Here is a 19,916-nt window from a genome sequence, read left to right as displayed (position 1 = left end):
CTCTTCCCCTTAAACAAACAGTGATGAACACACAGTGCTGGAACAACCAAAAAGCATTGGCTCACCTGTGTGCAGTGAGAGATGCCGGGACAGAGTCTGCTGTCGACCAAACACTTTTCCACACACATCGCAGGGAAAGAGCTGGTCGTTAAATTTCCAAGACGGCAATTCGTTTCCCACCTCCAGCCCCAGTTTTTCTGTTTCTATGCCAAAAGACACATAAAGTTCTGTCTTAAGAACACTGAAGACTTGCCGCTTTCATTCAGTAGAGCCCTGTAGTGTCACGTAAAATGCAGCACTTCAGCTGCACACTGTGTGATGTGGCACATGAGTTCACGTAAAAAGGAAACTCCCAATGATGGAGAGGAAATGAATCTTTCATGCAGCACCTTTCATACATATTCTAAAGCAGAACACTTAGCCAAAGTGCTCTGGACATAGGTATAGTCAAAGAGTTGAACCAGATTATGTAAAGAGAGAAAGTCAAGAGTGAGCAGGGCAAGGCATTAAACTCTAATTATGGTTTTGTGGAATGACCACTCCTTTGTCTTTTCCAATCAGCCACCTTTGCCTGGTGCATGAAGAAGGCCTGGTCTGAGATGGTGGTCTATTTTACACTGAATTATTAGTCATGGCCGAAGGAAGATTTCCAGACATTTTCTACTGACGCAGCAGTTTTTGCTACACAGAATCACAGAATAATTTAGGTTGGAAAAGACCTCCGAGATCATTGAGTCCAAACATTACCCTAACACTGCCAGGTCCTTAGGTGTCACATCGACACATACATGAGCAATCTGTCACTTAAGTCCAGAAGACTGTTCAGAAAAAAAAATTAAAAAAAGCACATCAATGTGTGGCTGATATCCTAGGCAAGCTCTACTCAGCACCTGCTGTCCTCAGGCATCAAAATCCCCATCAGCTTAGAGGGCCACCCACTGAAAAACTGCAACTCAGAGCAAGCCAGTATCTTTAAAGAAGTGGTTTTAATTGTTTCAGGAACAGAGAGAGTCTGCAATACAAAAAAAAAGAAACTCCATAGAGCGTAAAGTGCAGACATGAAGGCACTCTGTAAGGAAGTAAAGGACTGGGAATGTGGAAAAGGAAAAAAGGTACACAGTGCTTCAAGAAGTTGAAAGCATGGCCGGTTTCCATTTGGACAGAAGGGAGCAGAGAGGAGATAGAGACTATGGAAAGCAGTGGAACTACTTGAATCAGTCAGAGAAACAGTATCAGCAAGTCTTGAGCAAAAAAATACTCTGTGCAAGGGTCCTATTGCCTGAGGACAAGGAACTGCTGTTGTAAGAGGTGCACAAACCCACAAGGGTATTCTGCAGCTTTCTAAGCCCAGCAACCAGTGGCGAGGGGACTCAGTGTAAAACTTACTTCTGAAGGTAAAAGATCTTCCAATTCCACTGGAATGAAAGATGCCACATGCAGAGCACCTTCCTCCAAACTGACACCACCTGTGGGATTGCTGCCCAGAACTATCTCCATCAGTGCACACGCACAGGCCATGATGGAGGAAAACCAGTTGGGTGGGATTTTCATTTAAACTGGGGGAGGGGGAAAGGAGCTGGGGTCAGGAGTCCAAAAACATCTTATTGAGCATAATTTAGTGTTGTGGAGGCTGGCACAAACCAGAAAAATCTTCATCCAATGAAGCACTGAGGGATAAACATCTCCCTTGTATCAGCAAACCCTCATTTACAGTCTCCCACCACTGCAAATGTGACTGCCATGACTGAAAGACCCTCTCCTTCACAGAGAGCTGTCCAGATGACTCCACTGTGGTTTGGGCAAAGAGCTGTCAAATACTGAATTTAATTTAAGCAGTAATAAAAACAATGCCTCATTTGGGGCAGAGAGTCCACATAGCAATCTCAGCAAATTTCGGGATGATCATACTTGCCAGCCCCTTTTCTGCTGCTGTTACATTCTCCTGTGACCCTGAAATATGTACAAAATTCACACCAGAGGAATTGTGAGGCACCTCTGAGTGCTACCAACCAACAACACATTTTTCTTAAAAGGATTTCTAGTTAGAAAACAAGCTCTGCCTATTCAAAATAGTAATTTTGTGAAATTAAAAAGAAAGACCTCCCCCCATCCCCTGAGGGCTGTAAGTGACCCATAACCTCTACGAACTTCAATAAAGAATTGTTCTTTTTGTTACTATCCTTAAGTTCCAAACAATGGAAAAATCTCTTGTGCTAATGCTACAGATATTCTAGTGGAGATTTTTGAGTACATAATCAAAACAGTGCTTCAAAAGAGGAAAATAGTAATAATTATAAGAGAAGGTCACAAGGGTGTAGGTTGCTTCAATATGGTCACAACAAAAATGAATTAACTGGGAGACATACCAAACAAGCAAGCTCAATTAAGTAAATAAGTCTCTTAACAATTCATTTCAGCATTAGTCATCAGCCCTCTTTTATATTTTAAGAAAAAGAAATAAAATATCCTCTTCTCTGTGATGGATTGTTCTGGGAAGCTCATGGGAAGTTGGAAAAAATAGCAGCTTTCTGATTACTTTGAGCTGGTGAAAGCTATTCCCTTGTAAAACTGCTGCATATTTTTCATTGATGAAAAGAGGATACTGTAGGTGGTTTAAAAGTTCTTCTGTTTACTTTAAAGATTTATTCCTGGAGTCCTTAACTACAGTGCTTCTTTCTTTTCTTTTGACCAACTATTCTCCCTGTAGCAAAGTCCCTTTTCTGTTCAGCAAGCTTCTTAGCTTGCTCATGGCAAACCAGAGTTGGTGTCTGTTGCAACAGGAGCCTCAGCACTCTGTGAAAGACTTCTCAGCTCCAAGAAAAACCACCTACTTCCACCCATCTTACCCTCTGGGCAGCTTTGTCTGCAGCCTGGAACCTGGAGCCCAGGAACTCAGCTCGCCAGTGACCTATCACGGGAGCCAACTTCCACATCCAGTCCTTGGGCTCTGTCTCTAACGCTGAGGAATAGTGTTTTCTGCAAAGTGAGGACAAGTCCAGTGACTCTGAGACCACAACACTGGTTTGTGCACAGTGTTCCAAAGGTTTGTGCATCCCAAAGCCTTCTACCAAGACAGTCAGCATTGTCATCCTTTAAGAATACCTTACACTGGCCAGGAAGAAGATGGACTGGGACCAACTAAAGTTAAATAATAAACCACCATTTTGAGAGATGTCTCATAGAAATCCATCTTTCACCACGACATCCCTATCCTAATATAAAGAGGAAAACAAAAAAAAACAAAAAACAACCAAACAAAGAAGGACTTGATTTCTGCTTTAAATGAACACTCCACAGCAAATTCCAAAACTTCTATGTTAGGAAAGCACACATGACAAAATAATATTGAACTTATTAAATAATAGACTGCATTTCTGTATGGGTTTTGGAGTTTAAAACAAAATATGCTTAGTAAAATGAAAGGCCTCCAAGTTCTCCAGTACATCACTAAAAAGAAACAGAAAGGCAGAAAAGAAACTCAGTATATTACAGGCTAGTGATAGAATTATTTTGATATAATTTTGCATAAAATTGTTAAGAGGTAAAAAAATAATGTAAAATTTGATTAAATACAGTGGAATAGTTCTTTATGGATACCTTTCCTGCCTTTCTGCATCACCTGGTCTCATTTCCCTACTAGCCCTAAGTCAGTTTCCAGCGAGTAGCTGTGTAAAGTTGATCATCCAAGAAGGGGTTAGGAACTACCAGGACTGTCACCAACTGTGTCTTCCCTGAGGTCAGGACAAGGTGGACATTAGATGCAGAAATATTGTTCTGTCCCTCTTCTTGGCCCTTCAAATACATTAATTTCTGGCAAACAAAGCACAGCAGCTTGAAAAGAGTTACTATTTCCCCCTTCCCTAAGCTGTTGGGCATAAGTGCACACACATATTTTCAATTTTCACATTCAGTGATTCTTTTTTTCCTCTTCCTCTCAAACTGGTAATATCAATATGGAGAGTGTATTAATCACCTCTTCTGACAAGTCTTTACCCTGTCTTTTGTCAAGATATGCCTGGAGAAGGATACCATATCGGGTTGAAGCTGTAACTGAAGAAGAGGACAAAGTGTGACCTAAATACATAAGTAACTGTCTGGAGTCACCAATGCAGCCTTGTGACTGCCAGTGGCTGTCAGGCACAAAAAGTTCCCAGGGACTGACTTTGGACTCTGATATGTGGTACTTTGATTACTTATTTTATTTTACTTAGCTTATGTATTTTTCAATTACTGTTTCACAGTGTTTGATCCTACATTATGTTTTAGTCTGTTTTTCAATGCCACACCTAACTTTCTATCCTTATACTAACAATGGAAAGAATGGAACCACTATTTAAGTGAAAAAGACAAAACTAAGAAAACAAACAAAAGGTATGCTCAAGTGTCATTTAAAGAAGATAAATTCATATTTATAACCTTTGCTGGTTTACTGTCTGCTCTCACACCCTATAACTCACTGAAACAGCTGCTTCTCTGTTTTATCTTCACACCTCCATAGATCTTGGAAGCAACAAAATCCACAAGGGTGGTTCCTTATGGTCAGATGGAATCCTACAGAAATAAATTGATTGTCCTTTGCAATAAGTATTCCTTAAAGAGATGGAAGTAAGAGGTGCTGATACATCTTAACAAGGAAGGTCAACATTCATTTTCTCTCCATTCTTCTGGAAGTGTATGTCATAGTTGTATTTTGGGTTATTCAGACAGCTTGACACCACACAGATGGTCAAGAAGATACCAGTTAAATAATTTTGAAAATTAAAAAAAAAGAAATCCAGTGAAAATAGAGAGTGGTGTTAGAATAATTTTCAATAAATCCTGCTTGCAAGCCAAATGAGATGAAGAAAACAAGTCAGATGTCCAGAAGTTCTGGTGACAGAACTGGGCTGAGAGCTAAGAGGGAGAGATGGCCAAAACTCAGAACATGTGCTGAACAGGGAAAAGGTGGATGACAGATGATACAAAAAAAAGAGGAAAGGAGGTGTGTGGTACCTCCCTCCTCATCCTCCTGGGGACAAAACTTTATGAGAAGAGTACAAGGTGCAGAAGGAAGCTCCCATAGAAGAACGTACCTAAAACATTTCACCAAGCCTTAATATTAATAAACTAAGAAACAGTGCTGGACAAGGTAATCAGGTTTCTGTGAGCTCATGACAAGAGAATGAACATCAATATGCAGATACAAAGCACCTCACTTTGCTCTGAAAGACTTGGGACCTTGAGCAGTCATCAGTTAACTTTTGATCACTACTAGCCTGACATGAATTGCTGCTTGCCTGTCCTCTGTGATCTTTTGAGTACCCCATGTTTACCCAAGAGGTAAATAGACTGTATGCAGCTCTACAGGAATGGCACAAAAACTTGTTCCATTTGTAAGGTTATTTCTGCTTTGTTATGTCTAAAAGACAAAAAGTTCAAGAAATTATTTATTCAGAAACAAGGTATTAAGGTCAGACATTCACACAAACATTGCTTTAAAAACATTTATTTGCTCAAAGAAATTTTGTTTCCTCCTGTCTGCATTTACCTATCTTATTATATTGTCTTCCTACTTTCTGCAGTATTCCCATCATCAAAGACTCATTTTATTGCTTTGCAGCCTTCCCCTTACATGCTCATCTGTCACCTCTGGCAGGCACACTGTATTTAAAAATTGAGAACTCCTTTTATGAAATATGTAATTAAGGCTCTGTTGCAAGCTTGTTTGCAGAGAGCCTATGAAAGATTCCCAAGCTCAAAAATATATTGACTATACGAAATTGCAGTGCTCCAAATACTATGTATCTTACTCCCTTTCTAACTTACTTCCACAAAGGTTTTATTTGTAGGACCAGGATTCTTATGTCTAGTAAGTCAGTTAAAATAAACAGTGGAATCCTTCCAGATACTGTAGCTCCCTAGGAAGATATGTCTCACAACTTATATAAGACATCAGTGATCCTGACTGGTCCTGCAGTCTTCATTTGTCACCACCTGCATCACAGCATCCTGTCTGGTCTTAGTTTAGGATGTATCTTTCACTGGGAGCAGACTCGTCCACTACTGAGATAAACAATTGCTTTCTTGCCAAGAAATTTTTTTAAATTCCCCACAAATCAGTACATAATCAGTCTGAATGACAGAACAACTCCACAGAGGAAGCAGAGAAAACCTCCTTTCCAAATAAAAAACTTTACCAACTAATGCTCTTTATTTTTATCTTTGCAAATATTTAACATTACTACAGAGCATGGTAAAAAGCAGTAATGTTACAATAATTTAAAAATCCTTGATATGGAAGAAAATAGAACCCAAGTGGTTTTATGTATCAGTATCACAGTACTTAAGCTGCTCTTTCTAAAAACAGCAACCACAAAAGTTGGAAATATTTCAACAAAAAGCTTGCACAGCCCATAAAAAGAAACATTAACATTGTGCATAAAAGTATTCCGAATGCAGAACCACAGACAACAACACTTGCAAAGGTCACCAAGAAGTGATAAAGATGTCGGGGTTTGGGAGAAGAATAAAAATAGGTAAAAGATGGACTTAAAAGTTGGCTTCATAGAGAAACATGGGAAAACAGTGAAGCCCACTGCACTGCTAAGACTGGGCCCACTGCTCAAAAATGGACAGTCAGAAGCAGGGTGATGGAAGTCAGGGCAAAGACAAGGTCAGGACACAGTGACTTCAAAAACTACTCCCCACCTTCCACCTTTGCGTCAAAACTCGCACCTATTTAAACTTCACTATTAGAAGAGATGACTTCTGAGCAAACCATGAGGTTTGTGATAACCTTCATCTGCATTATAAAGCTCTGAAATTTGCTTTTGCTGCCTGTATTAAGCTCAAAACTTAAGAAACAACCAAGAAGAGAGCAAATCCCTAGCTCAAAACGAGTATGTAAATTCTCCAGCAAGGTGGCTGGAGTTGCAGATTTTTAAGGAATCCTAAAGTTGCAATAATGTTGCAATCACTTATTAAAAAATATTTTTACAACATGTACAATAGTTGAGAGAAAAACATGATAATATGTTCTCTGTTATTTTGCATAATATATTTTATTTCGTTTCCTCCTGAAAGTATCTTCATGACAACAGTAAGATGTGCTGTTATGGACTTACATAAGTTCTCTCTAATTCACTCCCAAGCAGGTAGCCCTTGCATTTATCTCAAGCATTTACACTGCTCGTAACACTTTTTTTTGGGTGCTACAACTTTGAGTTCATATGAATTTATGAAAGGATAATTTGCTCCTATTGTTATTTTTAAACCAAAATTAATTCATTTCCATAAGGCCAAGAGGTTTCTACCCTTTTAATTTCTTTCCTAAAATTCTGCTTAGGACACACTTCCAAGAAACCCTTTTAAAAATCACTCAAACAGTTAGGACCATTATGGGGCATTAAAAAATTTTCCTTTTTTTTTTTTTCTTCTCAGACTTCTGCATCTTTTTTAGTGATGCAAAAGCTTCTGTACTGGAGGAAGCTGGTGACCAGAAACCTCAGTGGGGGAACAGAAAACAAAGTTCCAAATGCAGGAGTCCCTCTTCCTGAGCTGACTCTATTCACATGAAAGAATTAACACTAGGTGAACAAGTAACTACAAACATTTGGCCAGATCCACCTTTACCTGTTTCAGCAAGCTCCTTATGGTTGGTGTTGTGAAAGAAAACATTCTTACTGCTTTTACTGCAGATTCCATGAGTGATAAGCAGTGAATCTGCCATTTCCTTAGAGCCCTTAACTCACTCTTTTTAGATATTCACATCTTTCCTTGCTCTCCTTATCACCAGCACATCCACCTCCCTGCAAAACATCCTTTCTTTCATTCTTTCTGCATAATTCTCCCATCTGCTTGGGTTGCATTTGCAGGGTACCGGTGAGCATCACGACTGCCCCAAACTCAACTAAAACACCCATCCACAACTTGGGGCAGATTTGTGCTCTGATTGAAAACATGCTGTAGAAGAAAAAACCCCCAAGCTCATCTTCAGTTTTGCTTAGATTATTTTTAAACAGAAGTCATTATATCCATCTATCCATGTGTCCAAACAGCTAATGAATTCTATATCTAATTTACTCTTAGGCAGACAAATGTTATAGAAGACAAACTTGTACAAGGTAAGATAGGTGAGGTTTGGAGAATCCCAAGGTAACTAAAAAAAAACGTCAGGAATGATGTGTTCCAATTCCTTTTGCAGAGCGAGAAAAGTAATTTTAAAACCTATCTTTCTATTTCATGTTGATCTTGCATTTGGAAAAGTTTCATATTCAGGAAACAGTCTGATTCAATGCTGATGTTCAAGTTTACAAAGGATTCTGATATTAAGAAAGACAAAAGAGGTTATGAAACTAGAGATGGAACTTTGAATAACATGCAGAGTCTAAAACACAGCATGCTGAGTATCTATAAACCTCATCTATCAAGTCTCTTTGTAGAGGTTATTTAATCGTCATTATAGCTTTGCTATTGAATTGATATCACAGAATTAGAGTTGGAAGGCCAGGTTGTCTCTCCCTTGCCTGGAGACACACCAGCCACATACCAGTCCCGAGAGGTGCTTGTCTAACATTATTTTAAAAACCCTCCCATGACAGGGGCTCCACAGCCTCCTGTGACAGTTGTGCCAATGCAAAACCACCCTACTGCTAGACAACTTTACTTGGTGTTTAACTTCAATCTCCTCTGCTGTCATTTAAGCCTGTTATTCCTTATTCTGCTCACATTAACACAGGCAAGGTTTGTTATTTTCCTCTCAAAGCTGTCCTTTTACATATCTGAATGCCATTATCATGTCTCCCCTCTTTTCTTCTCCAAACTAAATAAATTGGCAAAACTCTTAAACCTCTATGCACAGTTTATGTTTTCTAAACCTCTGAGCACAGCTGTCCTCCACATTGTTCTTGGATTACAGAGCCCAGAACTGAACTCAGGGCTCCAGGTGCAGAGCAGAATTACCACATGTGCCTTACATTCCCAACATCTCAGCCAGATGTTTGCTCTTTCTGCAATGTCTGCAATGTCAGCTTTACACACTGTGTCTGACCAAGACTAATCCACATCCCTCCCTTAAGCTGCACTGCAAGGGCAATCATCCCTCCCCTTTTTTTGTGGCACTCCTCATTCCTCCAGGCACAGGAGTTTGTCCTCACTGCATTGGCTGCTATTTTTTCAGGCTGTTTCTTCAATTCCTCAAGGTAAGACTGAACTCTAGTTCTGTCCTCTGAAGTGCTTATGGCACCTCTGTGCATGGTGTCACCCAGACATTTAATAATCATCTTCCATCACCCACAACATTAATAAAAGGAATGATGAATACCAGAGCGAGCACAGACTCTTTCAGAGCTGCATGTGGTCCCTGGGGTTTGACAGCTTCACTTAACCACTTAGTTACAGTTGTGCCTACCCTTGGTTTTCCCTGTTTACTATGGGCATATTGTGGGACGCAGCCCCAAAAGCCTCACTCAACTCAACAGGTCATTAGCTGTTGCTAAGACTTCTTTACATACCAATCTCCACGCTGGTTAGAGTCGTCCTTCCTGAAGCCAACATGTGTTATTTTCAACATATAATATATGTTTTCTCTTCTTCCTTTCCCAAAACCCACTTCGTAGTCATTCTTGCCCCAGATTATCTTCTGTCACCTGCATCAAAACACAGGTCCCAAGAACTTGCTGGACAGCCCTGAGTTGTCCTAAATTCACTTCCCAGAACAAATACATGGTAGACAAAGTCACACATTTCTCACTGAGTACTTTGGATGTGTGTAGTTGCTCAGAAAACCCTTCTCAAATTTGACCTCCACTTGTGTTATATATTTAAGTATATTTATAGCAACCATTATTTTACTTTTTAAAGAGTCACTTGCTATTGAGTAACTATTAGAGATTCAGAAACCTTATAAAAAAATTATAAGAGATGCCAAAACCCGCTGTTTGAAAGGGTAAAAAAATCCAAATGCCAAGTTTTATTTTTCCACATGGGATGAAACTGTCAACTTTGGTCATTTTGGTTTGGATTTGATGCTGATGACATTTCTCAACAGCTTTTGGTTTGCTGGGGTTAATGAATGGGGTCTAGTTTGGGTTAATTCTAAATGAAACCAGAAGGTATTTGTTTTGAGTGAAATTACTTTGTTTTTCTCTCCTTTGCCACAAGTTGATCATGCTTTAGGAGGAACAAACATAAAGGGAAATGAAATAAAAAATTAGTATTTTTGCCTGTATGAGAAGACTGCACGGTATTAGAGGGGAAAATAAGATTTATCCTTTATAGAGGCAGCCCATAATGAAACAAGAAACACAAGTTTTCAGGTGTGTGTCAAGTGCCTTTCAAGGCAGCCATTAGACACGGACCTGAATGTGTGTCTTTCTGTTTGTACTAATGAACACCTTTCATCTTGAAGGTCCTGTAAACAATTGGCAAAATAATTAGTGCAGCAAACTCTGTATGTCCACAGCAATTAATGCAAAGCCCTGCTATTTATTTAGCCTGTGCTTCATTGAGAGAGAGACAGGCCAACTGACCCAGAGTTTCACAGCTTCCTCAGAAGGATCTGATCACATTCCCCTTAGCTGCTGTGGGAATGGCCAATAAATACTGACTGTTAAAAAAATACTAAGGAATGAACAACTATGCACATGCTGCACATTTCACTTGTCCTATTTTGGCCAGAGAACACACCATGCATGCTGGAGCAAGAGGCCATTTGATGCTTTGAAGTGTTTGTTCTGTGTAATAATATTTTCTGTTCTGAAAGGGACTTTGCTAGTTAGGAAAACTGTGTGGCTGCTCAGGACATAGTCTCTATTACTGCACCACAGATCTGCAACACACATGCACGAGATGCAAACCTGCTTTGGCAGCAGACCCAGAAAAAGCTGCAAAGGAAACATAATGCTGTAATCAGTTGCAGCCAACGTGTGGTTTATGATCCCATGAAATGAGCCAGGAATTTGGAACCCTCTGTTGTGGTGCCGAGTGGTTGTCAAGGCAGCTGGGTGCATAGTGAAGGAAGGCTGCACCCAGGCAGACAGTCACGGGAATCTGAAGGCAGGATGCAACAGATAAAAAACATGCTAAAGCCAGAACAGCTATCATGCCGTTTAGCACTGAATTATGTTGAACAAATTCTGCAAAATCTGTCTTGCTTTGGAGAACTATGCCAAGCACGGCCCACTTCTAGAGCAGTGCAATTATCTCACCTTCCTAGAATCACTTTCCACAACTTGCCAGCTATCTGTCTCCTCCTATCAGACTGCAGAGAGCCACCACAACAGCTCACAGTCTTCTCGAGAGCACAGAGTGTACACCAGTCAATGTGTACCCACAAGACATTCTCTTTGTGTGAAGAATTAAAGTAAAATGCATGTTGGAGGTGAGGAACTAAAATCAGTTACTCAAATCAATCTGCCACTCTGTCACAAGAACTTTCATTCCATCAGCTTCAGCTGTTACACTGGTTGGATTTGTCAGAGGGACATCTCTCCAATACTCTTTGTCATGCATCTGCATGGATTTTTACACAAACATACATACACATGCACACCTATGCACAAAAAGAAGAGCATCTGGTTGAATCTTAAGCCCAGACAAGTACCAGAAGAAGAATAAAATTAGGAGGTTGCTTTTGAGGACTGAGAGAACCTACCATTGTGCTCTGTGGGCAGTCATGGCTGTGTGGCCTCTACCTCCAGTGCTGCTTCCTCTGAGAACATTTCACAGAAATACCAAGATAGAAAGGAACAGCAGGACCAAGTGCCTGCTGGAGCATGCCTTGGGAGTGAATTAAGTGCCTCTCTCACTTTTCCACCCTGCCAGGAAGCCAGCAGGGGTCAGGCACTCTCATCATCAGGAAAATGAATGGGATATCTAATGTCTTGGGTAGGCAGAGCTCATAATTCAGACCAAAACTGAAAGCAAATAAAATTATCATAAGCACTAATAATGGGACAAAGCAAGGGGTGGTGGTGGGGAAATCCCTATGCAAGTAAATTCATGTGCATGTGCACTCCCCCTTTGCAACTACACTGGCAATAAAAATTGCTGCTTCATCACAGGGACAGAAACAACTGCCAAGAACTTGAAATATTCTTTTAGACTTTCAAAAAAGTCTGAAGTCCAGCAAATATGATTAAGGGAGTGGAGCATCTGTCATACAAGGAGAGCCTGAGAGAGCTTGGGCTTTCCAGCCTGGACAAAAGGTGACTTGGTGGGATCTTTCCAATCTCTATGAATACCTGATGGGGGGTCCTAAGAAGATAAAGTCAGGCTCTTCTTAGTGATGACAGTGGAGAGGAGGCAGGGACACAAAACACAGAAAATCCCATTTAAATGTAAGAAAACACTTTTTTTTTCCTTTTTTTTTTTTTTTTTGGTAAGCAAGGTCAAGCGCAGGTTGCCCAGAGATTGTCCAGAGTCTCCATTCCTGGAGATATTCAAAACCTGACTGGACATAGCCTTGAGCAACAAGCAAACTCAGTAGAGAGGAAGTGGAGGAACTAGACTTCATACGTCAACCATTCTGTGATTCTCTCTAAAATAGTATTCTACAGGTTCTGCTGTCCTGAATGAATTAGAAATCAATTGCTTGTAATCATACTCTTAAACCCTAGCTTTTCTTTACAAATTCTAGCATTTTGGACTGTGAAGAAAGCCTTCTTACAGTAAACAGAGGATTACTCAAAATGTGAGGTTAGAAGCTTTTTTGGCAGATGTAAGCAAACAACAATAAGAAGGTGTGAATCATTCTAATTAACTCTATGGGTACATAGCTGGGAAATTATACAAGGGCAGTTTAAATGCCAACATTTCATCTGATCACTTTAGCAGAAATCCTCAAGGTTTGTGGGTTTCACATTCCCCAGGGGCCTAAGGACATTTTCCAGGGTGACAGAAGTGGCAACAGTCCCCTACACAGAAATTAAACCCTCAAGGTGTCCCTTCATTTCTGCAGCGGTTACAGTGGTCTCAGGGAAATTGTATGGTAAGTTAAAAGCGGAAGGTCTGGCGAAAAGAGACCAAGAAAGGTAACTATCACCAGCAACCTATGAAGAAATGCCAACCATGGTTGGATTCATTCTAATCTCATACTCAATAAAGTCATATTGACCTTAAAGCATCTTTAAAAAGGAATTAGGCAGGAAGACACATGCAAACTCATACTAAATAATGTGGTATCTGCGCAACATCACCAGCTTGATTATTTATCACATTCAAGTGATAAATGATTCAGACCCTAAACCCTCTGGAGGTATTTTCCAACTACACTAACAGAGGAAAGTAAAGAAGATTAAGTGCAGTCACAGGCACATCAGTCTCATACAAATGCTGAAATTTCACATGGCCAAAAGACACAGCTTTGCCTTCACCCGGCTCACATCCCAACATTCCCACGAACTATCAGGAAAAAAAACCCAGGAGAGTAGCTCACTACTTCCCCTGATCTGACTTACAGTGTGGCCACCAATATTAGTACTGCTGTGCTAGATAAGGTGCAAGGAGGAGGCCCTGGGAGCAGGCAGGTTTTCACCTTAAAGTATATTGAAGTTACAGTGGAATTATTGCTTTAGAGAAAAGGACACTGCGAGTATGAACAGGAAGAGGAGAAAGGTGTGTTGAATAGCCCTGTGGTTCCAAACATACTGGAAACTTTGTTACACATATTACCTCAGTTCAGTAAGCATAAATATGGGATGATGTCACTAATTCAATGAAGAAACAACTGACAGTACCAAAATCCCAAATTTTTGCGCTGTGTTTCCAGATTTCTACTGAACTAAGATATCATGCTACTGATCCTGGACATTTCTGAATAGGAAGAACGGCCCGTCTGTCATCTTACAGGTCAGTAAAGAGTGTGGACACACATGACAGAGGAGGCTCTGATACATTTCAGAAAGGTACTCGGGCACAGAAGATTTACTGGCTTTATTTTACTGAAACTAACACCACCAGTAAATTTAGCTGTGGTGAAATTTAATAAATGAGGGCTATTTATGGACTACAACTCCCCAAATCCTATAACTTCCAGATCCAAAAGTTTATTTTAGCCATGTGAAATTCATTTACCACCATCAAAATTACAGCTTTGCAAGTAGTAGTAAATTTTCACAAAAAGATGTTGTTTGGGGTTTTTTTGTTTGTTTTAAACTTAATCCACTTCAGATGGGATTGTTTCAATGATTAGCACAGTCAGTGTAAATGAAGGTGAGGAGAGAAAATAATGAAATATTATATGAAACACAGATATACATGGAGAAAAATACTCCCAAAAACCCATGGTTTGAGTTTTCACCAATATGAATGAACTAGACAGAAAAAGAGCAGGGAATATCACTCATTTGGATTTCATGAAGGCAGGTTTGATTTGCAGAATGAGTCAATGAGATAGTGGAAAACTATTAAAACACATTAAAGATTGGGTAAGGGTCAAGAACACCAGCATAAGATCAGGTTTTTAATTTATCTAGTGATCTGAACTGAACTATATAGTCTGACATAAAATCAAACTTTATTCTGTCAAAAGAAGAGTCTTATAAAACAGAAGATAAAAGTGTCCTTTTAAAGTGACTGTTTGAAATGAAAATATTAATTTCTTCTCCCTCAACTTTTGCTAGGGTAGAAAAAGGCCATTTTGCTATTCTTACAGGGGACAGCTGAAATTATTGAATTGTTTTGGATATGGCTTTCTACTAGATATTACTTTGATACTATGGTAATTTTTGGGCAAAGTGAGTTTGATTAATGTGGACATCAAAACTATTTAATTTCCATTTTTGAGTAAAAGTGGACAGTAATACTAATACAGAAACGTGTTATTAACATACAAAATACCTGAAAAAGTAAGGGGTGCAATTCCCCAGATCTCCAGACTACAGGAAACTATTCTCTTCTCAGAGTATTAGGAATTCACCACAGATTATCAGGGAGATACCATGACTTCTGTGAGTATCTTCCCTTTCTGACAGCTGTTGGAGATTTCATTGTTATTTCCTTGGGTACCAGACAATAGCTTACATGTGAGAATTGACTTTCCTGCCTGTGATACTGCTGCTGATCAGGAATACTTCACCTTTATTTCAGGCCAAATCCATCACTATATCATTTGTTACTTAGTGTGGTGTGGTTTTTTTTTTTTTTCCCCACTAAATGCTCTGATTAGTACATTGCTTTCACACATCTTTTAATAATCTAATTATTTTGTACTCCTTGGGGATCTTATATACTTAATGCCCTACAAAGAGTGCTTTTCCACTTAAATACACAATGTTGCAATTTTCTTATAAACTGGCTATGCAGAGAAGTGGTTTGCACACAGGAGGCCACTAAACTTAAATCTCAAGGACTGAACTTTGTACCCACTGTACTCAAAAATACTCTTTAATAGCTTTAACACAAAAAAAACTGAACCAGAACTGCATTGTGAAAGCAATATCAATATGCAGAGATTTCACAGTATTAAAGAAATAGTCTTGAGAGCTAGAGTAACAAGTGAAACAGTTCAAATTACAGCCTAGAATGTAAGAACAGGAATTTCTGTTGCATGCTGAAATCATCAACTGGAATTATAAAGGAAAAAACCCATATGTTACTATTTGATTAGCAGGAGAGTCATCAGCATGTTCTAGTTACAAAGGAGAGGCATTTCTAATATACATATAGAAGATTGCATGTCACTGGTAAAACCTCCCGTAAAAGAGCATATATAGTTCTGACTAATCATATTTGCAGAAATTAATTTCCCTAAACAGAGGCAGGAAAAGGCTGGGAAATGGAAACCCTATCATACTAAAAGAGACTAAAAGACACTGTCTGGCTTACTTTTCCAAGATGAAGACAGGATTAGAGGAATGCAAGATGGCACCTCAGATGGTGAACATCACAAGGGAGAACTATCAAAGTTGAAGGACAGCGCTGGTGAAACAACAAAAGCAGAACTTGCTGTGAATAAATTTAGGATGAAAAGAGAATGGTACCAGCTCTTCAAAGAGTGAGCTTCTGAAACAGCATCCTCATACAAATAATAAGGATGATGGGGTTTAAGATGGAGCTTGGTAATGAATAAGATGGCATAATGCTACCTATTACAGAAAATAACTGAATATCACACATGAAATATCTTACTGTCCTACGTTCCTGTCACTTTTCCCAATTCCTCTGCAGCTAGGGTGCCAAAAAGTCTGCAGACAGAAAGTTGGCAGAAGTCTGGGTATACAACTACCCATAGTGGTGCCTTGCTTGGAAAGAAGCACCATGTACAAGGGGGGGGTCCACCAAGGCCACCCAGACCAAGTAGCAGCACAGCCTTCCCCTTGCCACTCTGCCTGCCTGAGCCAAGGCTGGCTGCAGGGAGCCAGCACAGAGCAGCAGCTCAGGGCCCAGGCTTGTGGACCACACTCTGCTGGATGTGGTGACAGGAGCACTGAGTCGCACTGTTTGACATGGGCACTGCTTAATGAACACTCTTGGCCATTAGCAGTTAATCTGCTCGGATTTTAGCTGATGGCTTGAAGGTGACACTGGACTTGGCATTTCCTGTCATTTTCTTGTGCTGTTCTTTTCTACTTCTTACTGTCCTGTTTCAGGGACAAAGTAACCCAATACAAATCTCAACTGAAAGCACTTTTCCATGGGAGACCACACGCACATTTTCACAGCATTTTCTGTAAAACCTTTTACAGTTCTTTGTTACAGTTCCTTTGTGCTGCTCTTTTAAGGGATAAAGTTTCTTCTGAGCTATTTCTTCTTGCAAGGCTGACACTAGTAGGAAATTTACCTGAGTGTAATCGGCTGTTCTTTTACATGAATGTCATAGTTATAACCGATGAAAAATTTAAATCACATTCTTGGTGCTACTGTGAAGGTGCACTTCAGGTCCAAGAATTTGTTATGAAGCTGAGAAGAAAAACAACATACTTGGAACGATAGAGTTGTTCCAAAAATAAAGATGCAGAAAAAAAATGGCATAAAAAAATTTTCAATATACATGCTCCTATTATATATCAAGAGTCTTATCACCACGGAGCAATATGTGTTCTAATACACAGACCTATCAAGGTAATACTTATATCCCGTAAAACAGATGTGGAGCAGCATAAGCATAGAAAAACCCAGTTCCTCAGAAGCCATTCTAACACTCCAGGATGATCTAACCAACCAGATACTTTACATCTTTTAAGTAGAAGATCAAACATGTCACCAAAACCCATCCCCAGTTCTAGTGGCCTCACTTAAAATGAAGTCTTAGAGAGAATTAAAATTGCATTTATCTTGGTATGATGTAAGACTATTGCTGCTAGAGGCCACGTCCTCCAAGGTATTGAGCACTGCCTGAGGAGTCTATGAGTTCTCATCTTTCATCTGGGCATATGGGCACATGAATATTCCATGCTATGCCAAGGTCAAAATCTAGGATTGCAGTGCTAACCTGGTTTATATTTTAATACTTAAAAGCACCACACCTGCTCTGGTTCTCCTCACCTAGAGTTAAAAAATCCACTACTTCCTTGAAAAATGGTGTTTGCAGCTACCCTGAAGACCCTTGTCCTTATGCTACAATTTTTTTTCTTCTTGCTATGCATATTTACCCTTAGACAGCATCTAGCTCTTACCCTCATCTGCCACTTCACAAGCTGTCAAATGACTATTCAAGCATTAAAAAAAAAATGAAGGGTCTGTTAAGCTGTAAATTAAATGACAGTCTATAGCTGAAAATTAGCAGTAACGTGCCCAAAACTTTATTGATTGCTAAGAAAAGGTGAATAACCCCCCTATGGCTGACTGTGTAATTACTGACCTTTAGAACCCGAGAGCTATTAATTTAAGAACAGATAGCAGTGAACTAGCAAACGAGTCATTTTGCAACAGGACAGTAAAGGCACGTATCAAGTTTTTGCATGTGTTCAGTGCGACCTTGAATAGTATTATTACATGCCTATATTTTCCCTTTAGTGCAGAATAAAACCCAAATACATCTGGACATAAAATGCCCGTCAACTAGTTCAGAAGATCCATGGGAACATACCCACAGATAATGTACTGAGGCTTTTCAGTACATTTGGAGAACTCCACATCCTTCCAGAAAAGTTCTAAATTACTGCTAAAGGTAGGAAAATTGTATTGCCAATCTCAGCTACCCTGGTACATGTACTGCAAACATTTCATCTGTACTCTGAGAGATGGCCAGGAACAGGAGAAGACCAGACAGTAATTTGACATCAGTACAGTTCCTTCACATTGGGGATACACACAACCCACCTCCTCCCAACCTCTGTTGGTACTGCTGAGTTTACTCAGTTACAGACTATTGCAAAATTCACAGAAATAGTAGCCTAAAGACTATTAGTCCAAATGCTTCAGCAATATTTAAATTTTTTCCTTTTTCTTTTTCTTCTTAATAATAAGCACTTATTATGGAGAGATAGTTGCCTTTTGACAAAGTGAACTACATTTTAAGAGCATTGGTCAGGTCGTGGATTTTACAGTATGAAAATTTTAAAAAGATACATTAACTGGAAGTAATGAAAGAAAAAATAGTCTGACCTGCTGCAGATGTCCTTCCATGAAGAGTAGTTTCATTAGGCAGGATATCTTTTGAGTTGGAAGTAAATGGTGATTGTCTAAATGTGTCTTCAGAAAAGAAAGGGCTACAGGAAAAAACAAGATGCCTTTTTTAAAGAAAACAGCAGTTAACAGAAGAAGTAAATATGATTTTTGACCCCAGCATTCTTAATGTTATAACAAATACCATCTTGTTAAAAGCCCTGTCTCATTTACAGAATTCACATTGAAAAACAGGCAGACCGTGAGGAATGCTGTGGAGAAGCAGCATGCTTTAGTAAAATTGCACCTCAGAGTGCAAACTGAAGTCCTCACAAAAGGCTTTTAGCTACATTTCAACATCTTAGATTTGCTATATATCACAATTCAACATGGATCATTAAAATAAACACTTCAAAAATTTATATTGTCATATCTGGAGATGGCGATTGGGAAAGTTAAAAAATATTATTCAATAATCTGAGGCATACAGTAGTTACCTTTAAAACAAAACTTTTCAAATTTTAGGTTAAGATGCTTAAAAGCTCTATTTGATATGGCATTCCATGAATGAAATTAACTCCATAAGTTTAATTTTTACAGCAAGAAACAATTAATGAATGTGTACTTCCCAAAGAGTATTAACTACAAAAATTAGCTACTTGACTCCAAAAAGCATATCTGGCTTTGGTTTTATTTAACAGTCAGGAAAAAGTTAATTTCAATAGTGAAATGGCATTTCTGTTGAAGTACTTGTTTTCTACTCAATTAAAGATTGTAACAGAAATAAGAATTTCTTGTCTACAGTACAGACAGACATAGGTAAGAGGTACATAAAAAAATTAAAAAAGGAAAATGACAGTCTTTCTTTGAGAACTATTTTCTAAGGTAGTGTATTCCACCTGCATGCAAACTACCATTTTCTTCTAAGCAAAGTGAGAATTACATTAAATCTGATCTCTCTCAGATTGAAAATCCTTAACAGGCTGGTGTATAGTAGGTGTTTTAAAGGTTCAAGGCAGGAGGCCAGATTATTTCTGCAGCCTGTTCTTATTCAGTAATAAAATCCAAGAACTTTTTCAGGATAAACAACATACTATGAGGTCTTACAAACCACTGCATGGTGGGTAGCCCAGACTCAGAAACTATGTGCCAGTAGCACCAACCAAGTTGACCCTACCAGCCCAGATACCCAAGGTGTCTGTCTAAATAATGGCACTTGCTTATGTTGTCCCTAGTGCAGTTTTCTGCAGTGGGCGAACAACGTGTCCTCCACCAAGTTACTTGTACTCACAGTCAGATCTCATCTGCCTTTGGGAAACTCGATGATTAGTTAATTTGATCATGAAACACTTTTGGCAATCACATTGTTTACTTTCTCATCAAGTCTTTTT

The 19,916-nt window shown here is 39.2% G+C and overlaps 1 protein-coding gene across 6 annotated transcripts in view; it reads right to left on the bottom strand.

Moving 5' to 3' along the window:
• ZNF827 (zinc finger protein 827) overlaps positions 1-19,916 on the bottom strand; it is a 105,653-nt gene that overhangs the window by 14,547 nt on the left and 71,190 nt on the right. For 5 of the 6 annotated variants that reach the window (XR_007630246.1, XR_007630248.1, XR_007630247.1 and 2 more), the window contains exons 8-9: positions 18,526-18,629; positions 66-203 (exon numbers count right to left, since the gene is read on the bottom strand). Coding sequence is in view for 3 of the 6 variants with exons in the window: in XM_050327329.1 (XP_050183286.1) it covers positions 66-203; positions 18,526-18,629 (242 nt within the window). In the remaining 3 variants the exon portion in view is untranslated. The remainder of the gene's footprint in view (positions 1-65; positions 204-18,525; positions 18,630-19,916) is intronic. The other variant, XM_050327330.1, reaches the window with a different exon arrangement.

Source organism: Myiozetetes cayanensis, unplaced genomic scaffold (genome assembly GCF_022539395.1).
Source record: "Myiozetetes cayanensis isolate MyiCay16 unplaced genomic scaffold, myiCay2020 scf33, whole genome shotgun sequence".
NCBI lineage: Eukaryota > Metazoa > Chordata > Aves > Passeriformes > Tyrannidae > Myiozetetes > Myiozetetes cayanensis.
The sequence above is the reverse complement of the archived record's forward strand: the minus strand, read 5'-3'. Positions and strand labels throughout refer to the sequence as shown.